Genomic DNA, 17,157 nt, shown 5'->3' with positions numbered 1-17,157 from the left:
ATACATAATGACACTTAACGCAAACGTGTACGTCACGTTTCGCTGTCGAAAATATTTACACTAGGGGTACTGAATTCGGAAATGTTAATTGTTAATTAAAAAAAAAAGTTACCACGATAGAGGTTTGATTATATTTTTCCTGTAAAAATATAGTAATTGTTAATACTATGTTAAAATTTCAAAATTTTTCTTCGCTAAACTTCGGAGAGAAGGGGCAGGGGGAATGGTATTTTTCACATTTTCCCCCATAAATCAATTCTTTTCCACTAAAAAAAAAAATGGAATGTACAATTTCCGCTCTTTCAAATGTTACCCCACTTGACCGAGCCACTAGACTTTCAAATTTTGTTCATTCTTCATATTGGGCATTTTTCTTCGTTAATAAAAGAAATACTTTCAATGTGTCTAGGTTAGCGTTGTTCATAATTATTCCAAATTTCAAATCGATAGCTCAAGTGGTTCTGGAGATATTTAGCGTTGTGACAGACGGACGGACGGACAGAGTCGCAAGAGTTTATGAAATAATCGGTTCGGCACTCGGAGAGTCCCGCATGTCTGGATGCGACTTTAGAGATACCATGAATAATGGTTTTGGCCAATTACAATATAGGGTAAAACTTGGATACATAATAAATAATAATTACTCGTCTCACGTTAATGCCACTGCAATGAAAAGTTACCTACTTATAACATGTAGCCCGTGTAAGCTTAAACAGACCGGTCTCCACAAACAGCACCCGTTCACGAATATGGCGCGTATCTCAGCCTTCCCTTGATACAATGAGATACGAGAAACGATTGAGAATTGATTGGCACTACTTTAGTGATTTATTTGGCAAGCCCCATTTTACGCCAAGTGCAAAAGTTATCGCTAGACATTGCCCTTCAGTGAGATTGACAGTTATCTGGAAAGTTTTAAATTTAATGACAAAGTTTCATTTACGACGTAATTTATCAACAGGATGGCAATCTGTAAGTCGGAGTTCAGGGGGCCTACCGCGGAAACCGAAATTCGCAATTTGCGGGGATCTTTCTCTTTTACTCACACTAAGACATAATTAGAGTGACAGAGAAAAATCCCCGCAATTGACGAACTTCGATTTTCGCGGTTATGGCTATAACGCGCGCAACATAAAACAAAATCAAAGTACAGTCACGGTCTTTAATGGTTGAGCCATTTCGGGTTTAATTTACATTGGACATTTCATACATTTAGCATTTACAACCAAATTGGGTAGAACCCTAAATAGATCAACAATTAACCTCTGACTGTACCTGTAAAGTTGGTACACAACTACACAAGTTAGCTTTGGCTTAGGTTTGGCTACTCTACTAAAATAAATATCTTAAGAAAAAATTAGGCAGGTACCTACTTTATAAAATAGGTACCTACATACAACCACATAATTTCAGTATTAATTATAATTTCAAATATAATTGTAAATATAATTTTAATTGCAAGAATGGGCAATTTGCATTATTCATTCATAACATAACACAATTTCAAACCCGTCCTCCGCATCGCACATGTCTACCACGTTATAAGTGCCTACTAGAAGTTCTTATCTCAAGAACATAGAGACCATTTTCGACTGGTTGGTAACACACTGAAGTTGGCCAAAGATGCGTTCGATAAGCGAAATACACACAGCCAGACGGTTGTTGGAGCGAGCGCGAGCAAGCTGGCCCACAGGCCACAGCGGGGGTGAAGGGTGGCCAAGAAGGACGCACCCAACACGCTCGCCCGCCAGTGCCACGCGCGCCGCGCAAGTTCTCGAACGTGCTCTTCGCACAAAAAGCGCGAGAAACCAAAATGGCTGACAATGTTGTGTTCCCTCGCAAACTACTAACAAGATTCATAGCTTTATATAAAGATCAGCCTTGTTTATGGGACAAAACTTGTCAAGCGTACAAATTGAAACGAAAAAGGAACGAAGCCATCACAAAATTAACAGAATTGGTTCAGGAATATGATCCGGCGGCTACTAAAGTGCATATTTTGAGGAAGATTGAAAGTTTGCGCGCATGCGTTCGGCGGGAATATAAAAAAGTTCAAGACAGTCGAGCGAAGGCAACAAGCTCCGACCAGATTTATGTGCCGCATTTGTGGTATTATGACATGTTTACATTCGTGTTCGGGGAGGACGGGAGCAACTATAAAACGAAGCCGGGTTCGCCGGCGGCGTCGACGGGGCAGAATGAGGTAAGGTGTATCCGAAAAGTTTCACAAATTGACTCTAATATTATTATGAGCGATTCTCGGAACTAGCCTACATTTTGACGTAGTCGGAATTAGCCGAATAAACCTCAATGAGTGACAAGGTTTGTTGATAGCTACTGCGGAAAAGTGTGATGAAAGACCCAGGCGTATATTGTATTGAATTATTGGCGTGGGGTGGCAATTGGCAGTACTTAGGCTTGTCACCCGTCCGCGGTGCCAGGATTAACTGCACTTGGCAATTGATGTTTTACTACAACAACAATGGAGACGTAGTCAAATCGAAGCTAAATACGAAGTACAAATAAAAAGCAAATCGCAACTAATGTAGAATACACTCACGTGTCGACTTTAAAACACAATTCTACTTTCTATACTATCTTTCAAAACGGGAATAACCCCCTTATTTCTACAATTTTAGAAGCCTTAATTAGTTAATTTATTGTTTACCCCTTTCTTATAAATACTAAAATAGTATATAATCCTCAATTAATCGCTAATTGAGGATTATAGCGCGTTTATGAATAATGCCATAGAAAAGTTATAATTAGCTACGTATTATCGACCTACATATTATATTTATTTACATCGACGTTTATCAGTCTTAGACTGCGAAAATCGCAAAAAAAACTTATTTTATTGAAATTACAGAATCTTATTGCAAACTGAAAACGAATTAGGTAGGTACATTCGACTTATTAGCATAATTCAGAATAATGATTGAGTTCATTTACATTTATTTGCATAAATAATAAAATGAACTCAAGTCGTTGGAATGGTATTTACGAGTTACTCCCACGAGTTACCACCAATTTGTTACCAGTGGTAACAAGTAAGAAAGAAATCCCAGTAGTTACCACAATTTTAATTTTAATGTTCTATGGCAAGTGACAATACGTAGGTACATATACCTAAATAGAATGGGTTATATCGCCCATCAACAGCCAATTGAGTAAACCGCTCTAACAACGAAACATGGTTAAAAAAAACGGTACCAATAGAAATATTTAATCAAATAACTATTGGATAATTTTACGCAGGTCGACTTAGTCTCACAGTAAGCTTAATAAGACTTGTGTTGTGGTACTAGACGATGACATATAATATATAGTTAGGTATACATTAATACTTATATGCATAGAACACATCCATAACTCAGGAACAAATATTTGTGGGTTGGTATCAAAACAACTGGATCTTAAAATGACTGGTTCTGCGTGAGGACGGGATCGCAAAACGACCACAATTGCAGAACACCTTTTATTTCAAAATAACATGGTAGCAAAACGACAAGCTTGCAAAAGTTCTTCGTCTAAGAATAGTTTAGTATATAGGTACTAGGTAGGTAGGTTAGGTCCGTTAGATAGCTTTAGGTGCCCGAAGGGCAAACCGCTCAGAAATAGATGAAACATTTCCTTCACAACATATTAACTCGGAGCCCAGCTTCGCGCTTTGCGGGGCTCCTATATCTGGGCGGTTTGCCTTTCGGGCACCTGAAGCTACCTAACGGACCTAACCTACCTACCTAGTATCTATCTACTAAACTATTCTTAGACGAAGAACTTTTGCAAGGTTGTCTTTTTGCTACCATGTTATTTTGAAATATAAGGTATCTGAAGCTACCTAACGAACCTAACCTATCTACTAAACCGTTCTGAGACGAAGACCTTTTGCAAGGTTGTCGTTTTGCTAACACGTTATTTTGAAATATAAGGTATCTGAAGCTACCTAACTAACCTTACCTATCTATTAAATCATTCTGAGACGAAGACCAAGGTAGTCGTTTTGCTACCATATTATTTTGAGAGCTTTCTGCAATTGTGGTCGTTTTGCGATCCCGTCCTCATGCAGAACTGGTCATTTTCAGATCCAGTTGTTTTGATACCGACACCGACCCTTATTTGTGATAAATCTATCTATCTATACATATAATAAAGCTGAAGGGGGTCGAAAGTCTGTACACGGAAGATATTCGAAAAAAAATAGGCTGGGGATACTAAGAATCGTTAACAGAACACGTTCTAACAGTTTTTAGAATTTTTGTCTGTTTGTCTGTTTCTCTGTTTGTCTGTTTATTTGACCTCGCATCACGTGAAAACGGCTGAACGGATTTTGATGCAAACTTTACTAATCTGTCGAGAAAATGCCCGGCCAAGTTATAGGCTATAAAAATTCAACCCCTAGAAGGGAGGGTAGCCACTACACTCGATTGAGTTAAGTTTGCACCTGAATCTTATGGCGCTACTTAGGAAGGAGGTGCAAACTTTTACAACAAATATGTGCTACGAGTATCGAGTACCCTGCTAAACTAATAGATATGGTGCTGAAATTAAGCCACCGAGTAAGGATTTTGCCAAATTAACTCTAAAGTTAGAAGAGGGGGGTACGGATATCAATTCAATTTCAATTGTGTTGATGTAATAATACAACGAAATTAAACGACAGTAAATTAATTGCCATACATTGCACAGTGCCATCTTTTGGGAAACTGAGTAAAAATTTAGTAATCAAGTAAACTAATAATTTTTCAGAAAAAAAAACCGACTTTAATGAGGTAGACCGGTGAAAGAACGATTATTGTTGATTTTTGATTTCATACAATTAAATTAAAAAGATAGCGTCCTACGCCTAATTATGTATAAAAGGAGGTAACATGTTTTTTTTTTGTCACTGCACCCACCTTGACACATTTCAGATTTGCCCTATGGTTGACTGGTAAGATACCCGCAATAGGGTATTCGACTGTATTTAAGATAAATTATTTCACACCGTGCATGAAATAAAGCACCAGATAATTATTAAAAAAACAAATATGATAGAAATATAAAAAAGAACAGCTCCACTTCATCAAATGTCACTTCTACAAATGTAAATACTTGATTTGTTGATGAAAATACAAAAATCACTATATGTATGCCTTTCACATTTGAAGAGTTCCCTCGATTCCTCATCGATCCCATCGTCAGAACTTAATGTAATTATTAATGGTGGTATTTTTTGTATGGGAACGAAAACGGTATTTTTTCGTTCTTTGTTAATTATTTCTTTTCTAATTGGGCAATCTAATAATACGAAGTCGTTAATAAAACACAACCAAGTCCCATATTTAGAGTATAAAATAAACCAAAATATATGTTTATTTCAATGTTTTTCCAAAAAACCGGTTCCGATCCCTGACTGTGTATCATTGAAGAGTTCCATTCTGATCATCATCAGCAGTTCCACTTCATCAAATGTCACTTTTTTAAATGTAAATGCTAGATTTGTTAAAGAAAATACAAAAATCATTATATGTATGACTTTCATATTTGAAGAGTTCCCTCGATTCTCCTCCTTTTGAAATCTTGAAGTCGGTTAATAATGAGTTTACTTACATAGTTAAGTGGTGGCAAAATCAACACACATATCAACACGCGTATGCATAATTATCTAAAAAAATATTTTCTCCGTCATGAATTGTACCTAATCGTAATTTTATCGTATCCATATTCATACGTATCGACTCTTTTAAGCACTTACTAATGGCTACGAAGGTGGGTTCTATGAAAAAAAAAACTCTTATGTTTGCGGTGTAAATGTCAAACGATATGGGACTCGCATTTTATACGCGTTAAAATGCCATAAGAACTAAAAACTGAAAATGCCTTATGAAAAATGCCGAGTGTAGTTTTATTAAGTGGTACCTAATTGTAAAATATTTTATCTAGACTACAGCCCTCTAGCGTATCCATCTGTCTACTTTACTTCAAGTTCCACCTCCAGGGGAGAAGCAGAGAAATTAGCGGTGAATGAGCCGGTTACTGACACAGACCAAATACCATGCGAGCGGAGCCGCGGGCACAGCTAGTACACAAATAAATGCCCTAACCAGGATTTCAACGAGAAAAAATATCTACCCAAATCTAAGACTCATGCACCACTGTCTAGACTATGCCATTCGCAAGAAATTGACCAGTGTTTGTACGATTTAGAGATCTTTATCAACCAATTGCAACTGAATATCACTCTTATACTGGTTTCTGACACAAATATTTTATACAGACGTATACGATTGAAATAACAACCCTGGACATTAGTTCCAAGCCAGTACGTTTGCTAAAATCTCTGCTTTTAGAAGTGAAAATTCTACGTTAAAGATTCAGATCAATTTGCTTTCTTGAGTGGTTCTCGAGCGCTCGCAAGTTTTGCACTAAATGGAAAGGTCACTCCTTTCTTAGTTTTTCGTTCCTTTTTTTAGAGAATAATCGGTTTTATTTTGCTATACTTACTCTACTTTGTTAACGGTATTTTCGACGCTTAATATAATAAAACGCAAGCAAATGCTTTATTAAATATTCCTTTTAACCGTCTTATGAAAATTTGTGTATTCCAAATAACGCATTCTTGCACTCTGTGGTGGAACAGAAAATTCTTTTAATTATTTTTATTTTTTCATGTCCTCTTGGTAATTCTTTTTTTGCAGTTTAAGAGTAACTATGACCTTAAATAAACTACCGTTATCCAAAGTTATACTTAAACAAAATTTACTTAATTACCTATAAACTAATTATTGAAATAGAAAATGTAAAGCAACTGTGTCCAAAATAACGAAGTAATATTTTTTTTTTAAGTAAATATTTTCCTCTTGCAACGTGTTAATCAAGTCGTTTTAAACGTAGTCTGTTTTTTATGACCTATGAAAATGAAACGCAATTTCCCAACTCTAACAAAACCTGCATTTTTCCTCCGAGAGCACAAAAAACAAAGGCCCGTACTAATTGTGGACACATTCATCGTACCTCGCTTATTACGACTTTGCATCTATTCTTTTTGTTCTGTGTAATGAAGACAGGTACCTTTTTCGTGCTGTTACAAATTTTATTACATTATTTCATATTTTAATATAGAAAATGATATCCCTTAATATTCTTGATAACTCAATAATATTAATCTCCAAGTAGTGGAAACATTGACGTATTAATAAAAAAAACTTCGCCTTTATCAATATAGCACATTGAAAATGCGCTCCGGCGTGGCCCGACTCCAGCCGGTCGATGGGAATCGTACAATATGAGGCAATTGAATTAAGAACAACAGGCCGCGTAGCCAGCGTTACAATCGTTCACGCTCCGTAGCGTATCGTAGCTATCTCTCTCTATCACTCTGCCATATTAGTGCGACTGCACGACTGTGACAGTTGCGTTTCGTTCGCCACGGAGCGTGAACAATATGCACGTTAGCTACGCGGCCAGAACAACTCCTTGTTGGGAGTCATAAACGTAGCAGCCTTTTTTAACTTTAAAAGCTCTTTTGTTCCGCAAAGGTTTCATAAAGATCTAGATCATACTTTGTAGGGAATACAGCCAGGTTGACAAAAATGTAAAGAATTCAATTTAGTTTTTAGACCATGGTAATACTTCTCAAACAAGGGGTGTCGCATTGCATTAAATATGCTGGTTTATTTATATGCTGTTAAGATAAAATTTATTGTACAGTCGAGGAAATTGATTCTTTAGCAGTTTACGGTTCGCTTTAGACTGGACAGCTCTTAGGGTAAGTAGGAAGAATCAATTTCCTCGATCGTACCAAAGCGGACCCAGGATTTATTTAATATGAAATCTTAATGACAGACTCCGAGACTTCGACCTGGAAAGCCCATATTAAAAGGGTTTTTTAACCCTTTAACCGGCAAAATAGGCGTGGTGTTCAAGGGATAAATATGTTGGATGGAGTTTACATGAAATGAGTACTCACAAGGATGTAGTTTTTGCGCCGCGTTGTACTTCAAAGGCTTGCGCCGGAGCATGATCTCCGCGCCGCCGTATCGCTCCACCAAACCGTTTGTCCACCGATAAGTAGGCATATCGGTTGTTTAGCTCCGCGAGCTTTGATGGTAAGATGAAATTTATTGTGCCAAATTGGACCCCGAGTTTTATTAAGATGAAATATTAATATCTAAATTTGAGATTTCGACCTGTTAAGCACACACTTACAGCGCAAAAAGCGATTAGAGTAAGAGTACTAGTGGGCTCTTTGTCACTCTTAGCTATATGCGCGTGTCACGAGTACTAGTGCTATCTCTATCACGAGCAGTTTCACGGGATGAGTACTCACAAGGATGTAGTTTCTGCGCCGCGATGTACTTCTCCAGCTTGCGCCGGAGCACGATCTCCGCACCGTAGCGCCCCACCGAGCCGTTGTCGACCAATAAGAAGTAGGCGTGTCGGTTGTTCAGCACCGCGAGCTTCGATCTGCCAAAAAAACAGCATTTAGTTAGGTACTTGTTTGTTACAATCTCCAATAAAAGATACGGGATGGCGTAGCGCCACTTCGTTTTCACGCAAATGGGCACAATGGTTGTCAATTTGTAGGAAATGCCCAGCAAACTAACTACATAATAAAAGAGCTCATTTATAATTTGTCCCCCACCAATAAAAATTGGATTAAGAAATACACGAGAGCATTTTTCTATCAACATTAAACTGTTTAAAAATAACAAACACTATTTACTCTTATGATTCTTATTAATTACGAATATTTTTTTACTACAATTTTATACATATACGGCAGAGATTATTTCATGAAATACTCAACTACATCGATTACTCATGAACTACAGACTTTTATGAAATGATGATGTTTAAATAACACTAGCATGACTGTGCAGTGTGCTATAAAAACCGCTGCAGAGTTATCTTTGACTGTGTAGCTTTTACATTAAGAGGCTGTCAACACCCAATGTCTTTGAAATTGATGTTACTTAAACAGTTTTTTAAAAAAGACTATTTGTTTTAGTCAAGTAATAAAAATATATGTTCATATTAATTATATTTCAAAGACCGTGGTTGTACTCGATACATGATTGAACGAAATCGGCTCGATAGAAAATAATTGCAAAGATTGGTCTTAAAATCACAATTAAACGGTTTTATGTCTTTATTGTTTAGACTTATGGGTCTGCAATTAAAATCACAATTTCAAAACATTTATATCTAAACCGCTGTTGAGTAAAATATTACACTAATAATCCAGTAACATGCGACAGTGCTATCTCATTTACTCCGATACAAATAGACAGTGTGCGCGCTTTAGGCCTCTTAATCTGATGTTGTAATGAATCTTTATTCAAATTGTATTTAATCGCATTCGCATAAAATTTTAAGCCGTATTTTGAACGAAAAGGAAAACAGTAAAAAAATGATTTATTATATTTTCAAATTAATCAGTTTAAATGGGTTTACAGGATAAAACGTTGCTGAAATTCGTTTGTATAGCGATAAAAAAATTTAGCTTTATAAACAGAAAATCCAAGTCCACAGCAGCAGTTTAAAAACAATAAATTTTGTAATAAAGGTACATTAAAACAATATATTAGGCTTTCATTTTTTTAACCAGGGGGCCTAGCCAAGTCATCGTTGAATTCATCAATAGAAAACCACAATCGAAACTTAAATAACAATAACAAAAATAAATCAAGTATGGAAATAGTCACGTGACTTTTCGTGGCATCATCATGGGTTCCGTATCTCAAAAGGAAAAACGGAACCCTTATATAGGCTCACTTTGTTGTCCGTCCATCTGTCTGTCAAGTCTCTTTATCTCGAGAACGCGTGGAGGTATCGAATCGAATTTAAAACCATATAGGTACTCAGGTCTACGGTCTCTAGAATCTCACTTCTAGTTAACGTAAAAAAACGATACGGCTATTTATGCCGCAAAAAAAGTCTATTTCGACACTCTCAAGGTAATCAAAATTTATAGGGTACTTTCTGTTGACCTAGGACTTTGAAATTTGGCAAGTGATATCATTTTACTTTACAAAAACAGGGTAAAAAGCTGAAATCTATAAATTTGTAAAAATAAAAGTTTAAAGTTAAAAAATAAGTTAAGTTCCGTACCATGTACGGAACCCTCGGCGGACCAAACTGACTCGCACTTGTCCGCTTTTTTCATTTCGTTTGACGTTGCCATGACGATTGTACTGTAAGCTGCAGAGATAACTGACCCCCCCCCCCCTACAAATAAATTTATATCTCTATTACAGCTTGCTGTGCATCGACATGTCCATAGAGTTGTCATCTGGTTTAACTAGACCCCGGGTTTTGCCAATTAAAATGGTTCCAACTTATTCGTGCAAAGCATTGATTCGAGCGCCACTGTCCGTATTCGAACTGTGAGGCTTGCTCGAAATTCGAAAACGTGCTCACGCCAGATTTGATTAAAAGATTACCTATTCGACTAGTTGAGTCGCGCGTCAAACTAGGAATAGGAATTTTATGGCGAGAACTAGTGGAAAATAACACACATTCCTTGCTTGTACACAGACTTTGTTATTTAACTAGCTTTGTTTGCTTTGCTACGTTAGAAAGTACAACTTCAATACAATATTCTTATTTTCTCGAAATTAATGTCATATACAAAGAAAAAAACCGGACAAGTGCGAGTCGGACTCGCCCATCGAGGGTTCCGTACTTTTTAGTATGTTGTTATAGCAGCAACAGAAATATTAATCTGTGAAAATTTCAACTGTCTTAACTATCACGGTTCATTAGATACAGTCTGATGACAGACGGACGGACGGACGGACGGACAGGGGAGTCTTAGTAATAGGCTCCCGTTTCACCCTTTGGGTACGGAACCCTAGAAATGACCAAGGCCTCCAGTGCCCAGGGCTGGAAACGAACCAGCGTCGTCCGTTCATGCGACAGATGCCTGAACCGCTGGGTCATCTGGGCTCGGTGGTGGCATGGGTCAAATGTCAAATTTAGCTTCCAAGATTTGACCCACGCTAACTAACAAACAAACATACTAACAGGATGTACAAGCGCTTCAATCAATCAAACTATCACTGAACTACCACTATCAATTGTCCGCCTGGACACAGGGCAAATTAAACAAATGGCGTTCTGGCGTTGAAATTTCCTATGGGAAAGTCAATCTTTTATCCTGATATCGACCAGGACTAGGAGGAGGTTCATAATAAAAGTTACTCAGTCTGACCTGAATAGTAAATGTTTTTAGTTAGTAAACACACCGTATGTACGTTCATGTAAATAACATTTTTTACAAAGCAAATCGACAAATGTCAATACAATAGTCCACTATTCACAAAGACTTACTCTAAATGAATTATACGAAGATTGAGAATTGATTTCTCTATATCATCTTTTCATATCTCCAGCAATGACAAGTGAGAATAAAATTACTGGCATTTGTCCCGGTAGCGGAATGCAGAAATAATCTTATCGGAAAGCAAGGGCATTTCATTTCCTTATGTTATAAGTACATATGTTCAACTTCAACGTCACATATGCCTTTGTCAAGCTGTTTTTAGTTTTGGTTATACTAATTATTAGTTATATTAATTATCGAGTTTGCGCAATCCGCAGAAGCGAGATTCCGCAGCATACTTATCTACATTCTTACTTTTTTCAGTTTATTGCTGTATGTCCGACGGAAAATGTAATTTTGTTAAATATTAATATATAAATACTTATTCATGGTCGAATGAGCATCTAAAACTTCAAATTCGGTGCTACAGCCGAAATCGAAAGTAGCAAATCGGGAATATGTCTCATTTAAATGCAAATTTAAGCAAAACGCCTTGTCACCAGTGTCTGATCCACTAAAACTTGCTGGTAGTGCCATTGTAATTGATGGTGGGTTCTTTATTCGTCATGTTGTTTGGCAATCTAAGGACAATTTTATCTCCAAAGACTCCCTAAATGTATGCACACTTTTTATGCTATGCATTTAGGACCAAATAAAGGTACTAAAACAATTTCCAGATTACTGGCAATTAACTCCTCAAAACGCTTTTTATGGATCTAATTTGATTGCCTAATAATATGCTAAACGAAAGTGTTAAAAATATAATATGACTGTTGGACTGTAAAATAATAAGACAGAGGGAATACATTTCCCATCTGATTTCGAACTTTAATTTGAAGTGATAGGGTTAAATTTTTATTAATTTCGGAAAGCCCCTCACCCCCTCGCCCTTTCCTCAGCCTCATTACGTAACAGTTTCTAAATTTGTTCCTGTGTCATGAGTGTTTTTAATGTATTTATATGTAGAAGGAAACATTTAATTGTTTCTAAATTGAATTGTAATAGAATCTTAGAGAACATTATGATTTACTTGTTCACAGGAATCGGACGAAGACCAGCCTGAGGAAGAGAGCTACGAGCAGACAGGGAATTATGCGGCAGAGTACAATGTGGAGACCAGCATGATAGAAGACTCCAGGCAATACTACGAGGACACGAAGAAGCGGACCGAGGTTGACGACGAGTATGATGCGATAGGTAAATACTTATTTTCTAGTCTAAATATATTAAAGTATCTCTCTCCCAGGAAAAGGTTTCTTTCTCTCTCGTCTTGAATTTTCCGACGATTGACCTCATGTTTTTTCGAAACTCTATGCTACTCTATAAACCACGCAAAGGAGAAGAAACACGTAGTCTAGAAGACTGTCATGCCGCGGACTGGACGCAGGTGGCGCGCGGCGCGGCGCGGCGAGCTGCAATTCAAGGTCGTTCATACATTTGGCCGAGCGCAATGTATGAATAGCCTTGATTCGCCGTTCGCCTTGCATCCAGTCTGCGGCGTCAGGTTAAAGTGGGACAGGTCACGTCTGCCAAATGAGCTAGTGGATGTCACTAGATGTTAGACGTGGACAGGGGCAGACCCAAAAATCTGCGAAGTAAAACTAAGATTATGTTGAATGACTTTGACATTTGAATCATCTACAACTAACGAAAAGGTGGCGGCTCCATAGATAACATTGAAATGTCATCATTGTCATCAACCAAAATTTCTGACAAACAAACCGAAAAATTTCCTCTAGGTACTTAATTCAATCATTTAAAACTCATAAGGCTCCAGTTCTTACACAGTCTAATTTATTAATAATTTCCTTCCGGCAGGTATAAACGTAGCAGCGAAACTAAGAACCCTGCCACCAAACATGAGGATATTAGCCGAAAAGCTGATTAACGATGTCCTCTTTCAAGCACAGATGCACGGACTTAGTTCATCCACCGTCATAAGTACTCCAGATCCCTTCAAATAATTCTCTTAGAGATACAGACAGTAGCGTACAGCCAAAATTCCTACAATACAGCACTTGTATTGTTTGATAGTTGTGGGGATTTAAGTAAATTTTGGGAATGAGATAAGTAGTAAATCATTATTATAAATTTTTAATTAATAATTTTGTTTTTTCTCTGTAATCATTATGCCCTACATGTAACCTTTCTAAGAGATTATTGTAATTAAGAAGCGATAAAAATTGATGACGGTGAGAAGTACAATCCTTATGTATTCATTAGATATTTCAAATACAAGGCCTCTTCTCATTCCATCGTTTAAAATGGCGCTCGCGTTTAACGCAAAAGATCTGGTTGAATCTGGCTGGGCAAAATGTCCAGTTTTCATTACAGAATTTAAATTAACTTTTTTGAAAACATTAGCTTTAAGCTTTGTAGCTTATCACTCACCTAATTTATAAAATAACCTACTAATAATAGTCTATCCAAGCTTACCTTGGTGAAGCCATGGCATTGCTTACAATGCCTGTGCCTTAGCACGTCTCTGCCCCTAACTATAAGATCATTTGCCCCTTCGACAATGCCCCATGGAGCTATACCAATGCCGACGACCTTGCCGGCCAGTTGTAGTGCGTCGCTTAAGTACTTGCCGAGTCACACCTGAGCTATAAAATAATCTACTAATAATGGTCTATCCAAGCTTACCTTGGTGAAGCCATGGCATGGTAGGGCACGTCTCTGCCCCTACCTATAAGATCATTTGCCCCTTCGACAATGCCCCATGGAGCTATACCAATGCCGACGACCTTGCCGGCCAGTTGTAGTGCGTCGCTTAAGTACTTGCCGAGTCACACCTGAGCTATAAAATAATCTACTAATAATGGTCTATCCAAGCTTACCTTGGTGAAGCCATGGCATGGTAGGGCACGTCTCTGCCCCTACCTATAAGATCATTTGCCCCTTCGACGATGCCCCATGGAGCTATGCCAATGCTGACGACCCGGCCGGCTCGCTGCGATCGTTCCAGCTGTAATGCGTCGCCCACTTGTCGCGTCACACCTGATGACGAAACATAAATTTAAATAAATATAAATATTTGGGGACAATCTTACACAAATCGATCTAGCCCCAAACCGAGCAAAGCTTGTAGTATGGGTACTAGGGGACGATATACATAGAAAACACCCATGACTCAGGAACAAATATCTGTGTTCATCAACCATAAATGCCCTTACCGGGATTTGATCCCGGGACCACCCCAAACTGAAGGCCTTAATCTTGGAAGCTAAAGACACACTTCCGATTGGGCTGAATATTTACATACATATACATGTCGATGAAAATGCAATATTATGGTACCAGGCGGCTGACCCGATTATGGAAACAGGAGGTGGCTCTAGGAACTCTGTGATGAAACAACGCATTCTAATTTTGTTTGGGCTTTTTATAATTAGGTAATGTTTCGGTGAGTTAGTTACCTGTGGTAAAAAGGTACAGTCAGCGATAAAAGCTTGTACCAAAAATTTTGGCAAAAACATGTACCAAAGAATATTGAAGGAAGAAGTGAAGTAGGTGAGCAAAAACAATGAAGGAAATTATTGTACTTTTTAGGGTTCCGTACCAAAAAGGTACAAAAGGAACCCTTATGGTGCGACCCCGTCCGTCCGTCTGTCTGTCTGTCTGTCACATCGCTAAATATCTCGAGAACCACTTAAGCTATCGATTTGAAATTTGGAATAGCTATGAATAACGCTAACCGAGACACATTGAAAGTATAAATTTTTTATTTTATTTTTATTAAGTAGGGAAAATGCCCAATATGATGAGGGCGTAAAATTTCAAAAGTCTAGTGACTAGGTCAAGTGGGGTTTCATTTGAAAGAGCTCAAATTGTATATTCCAAAACATTTTTTTCTTTTTTTTTTCATAGAGGAAAAAATGATTTATTAAGGAAAATGTGAAAAAAATACCGATTCTTCTTCTTAGGAACAAGAAGGGAAAAAATAATATACGCAGTTTTGCAGTGCGATATATTTCTGAAAATTCGAAATAGAATAGATATTCTCCTAAATATGAGCCAGTATTAAGCAACAAATTACTCAATTGCTTTTTTATTTGGAAAACGAAACTTTATTGCTTGTCTATATTGAGGTCAAATACGTAAAAAGTTAAATAAATTAAATACACATACCTACACCATTAAGTTCCATTGAGTGTAAGTAAAGCGTTAAACTGTGAAGATATGGCAATATGTATGTGAAGATATTGATGATGTTGCTTATTCAACGTAAACAGTCCGATAATACGTTTAGTCAAAGCAACTGCACCATGTACACCCAGCTGCAAAAGTGCATAGCCTCTTTTGAGTAATTGTGCATGCAATTTTCAGCTCGCTGCGCCTACTTAAAAATAACCTTTCGTGTATGCGTTACAATTTGCTATTCCAATGTCTATAAAATTCTAAATTAGAGTCCAAACTATTCGAAATAGGGTATTTTACTGAAACTATTTTTTCATACAAACAGAATCAGATCCAGGGATTCCCGGTTCTCGCACGCAGATCAGCACCAAGAGCATTCCCTTATTATTGGAGCGAGGCGAGACAATTCACACGAAAGGTTTATTATTCCCTTGACACAGTTGAACATGACTCCAATCGCACTCACCAGTATTAGTGCCCCCCGTAAAGATCCAAGCTCCCGTGGTCTTAGCGGCCTTCAGCAGGCCTTTCCTGAGTACCTTCTTCAGCTTGGGCTGCAGATCGAAGTTGGCTTTGCCGCCCTGGATGGTGATGAGCAATTTGGGGCGGTCGAGGGCCCATTCGCGCGTCAGCAGTTGGACTATCAGCTCGGAGCGCGTGTCGTGGGCGAGGCGGACATACTGCGGAAAAATTGAGGAATAAGTATAACGTAAGAGAAATATACACAAATAACTAAGTTCTGAAATGTATACGTTTGCACTAGGTCATATACTCGTACTGTCATATACATGAGGTTAGATATGCGATATCTATGAAAAACATTCCATGTTTTGTCCTATAATATCGTTTTTTTTTTTCGACCCTTAGCGAGATGCTAGCCGAGCTTCACCAATCTGTGGTTAATACTGTCCGTTTTTGCTCCACGATGCCATATAAGTGTTAGTTGGCGCCGGATACCCGGGCACATCCACGTCATCACGCCTCGTCAAAATTGGCACGACGCCTTGCCCAGCACCCGTCACCTAAACAGCGGACAGACGTTAATTTCATAGGATAGGATGCGGGCCACCCTGGATCTCCACAGTGCCATAGGCATCCGTTGGCGCCGGCTGGGTATGCCGCGCCGAAATCAACGCCGCGCCGGTATCCACGCCTCGCCGGGCATCGCCACTGGATGTTGACATGCTGGACTGTTCTAATGTACCTGTGCTTTAGTAGGATGCGGTCCACCCTGGAACTCCACAGTGCCATAGGCGTCAGTTGGCGCCGGCTGAGTATGCCGCGCCGGCATCCACGCCTCGCCGGGCGTCGCCACTGGAATGTTGGCGCCATGGGCTGTCCTGCTGAGACCGCACCAGCATCTGCAGAAGAGATTAGTAGTTATTACACGCGAAGTAAAATTAATGTACCTAATAATTTTGTAACCTGATACATTAATATAATCTACTGATTTTATATCTCAGATTGCTCAGAAGATTAATCTAAACTATTCAGTTGCCTATTTCATGTCACGTATCCTCAAGTTTCCTTCAGAAAAACTCTCCCAACTAAATTAACAACTGTACAGGTCCAGATTACACGAATCTTTTGGTAGTCGGAGCCCGGGACACCGGCTACTGACTACATGCCCATCTATCTTGTCCAAAAGTGCAGATAGTTTTTCAAGACATGCGTCGCTTAATGACATAATCCGGCGGTCTCTTGCCACC

General features: G+C 38.3%; 2 protein-coding genes across 3 annotated transcripts in view; one reads left to right on the top strand and one right to left on the bottom strand.

The window, feature by feature from the left end:
- The window catches only part of LOC133527836 (transient receptor potential cation channel trpm), a 399,070-nt gene that overhangs the window by 139,744 nt on the left and 242,169 nt on the right, over nucleotides 1-17,157 (bottom strand). Inside the window, exons 4-7 of one of the 2 annotated variants that reach the window (XM_061865024.1) lie at nucleotides 16,653-16,809; nucleotides 15,915-16,128; nucleotides 14,149-14,308; nucleotides 8,312-8,448 (exon numbers count right to left, since the gene is read on the bottom strand). In XM_061865024.1, coding sequence (XP_061721008.1) covers nucleotides 8,312-8,448; nucleotides 14,149-14,308; nucleotides 15,915-16,128; nucleotides 16,653-16,809 — 668 coding nt within the window. The other variant, XM_061865026.1, reaches the window with a different exon arrangement.
- Nucleotides 1,489-13,558, top strand: LOC133527845 (uncharacterized). The gene is made up of 3 exons (XM_061865036.1): nucleotides 1,489-2,203; nucleotides 12,349-12,505; nucleotides 13,127-13,558. The coding sequence occupies exons 1-3, from the start codon at nucleotides 1,814-1,816 to the stop codon at nucleotides 13,270-13,272; spliced, it is 693 nt and encodes a 230-aa protein (XP_061721020.1). The 5' UTR covers nucleotides 1,489-1,813; the 3' UTR covers nucleotides 13,273-13,558.

Source organism: Cydia pomonella, chromosome 18 (assembly GCF_033807575.1).
Source record: "Cydia pomonella isolate Wapato2018A chromosome 18, ilCydPomo1, whole genome shotgun sequence".
Classification (NCBI taxonomy): domain Eukaryota; kingdom Metazoa; phylum Arthropoda; class Insecta; order Lepidoptera; family Tortricidae; genus Cydia; species Cydia pomonella.
Note: the sequence above shows the minus strand (reverse complement) of the source record. Positions and strands in the feature narration are given on the sequence as shown.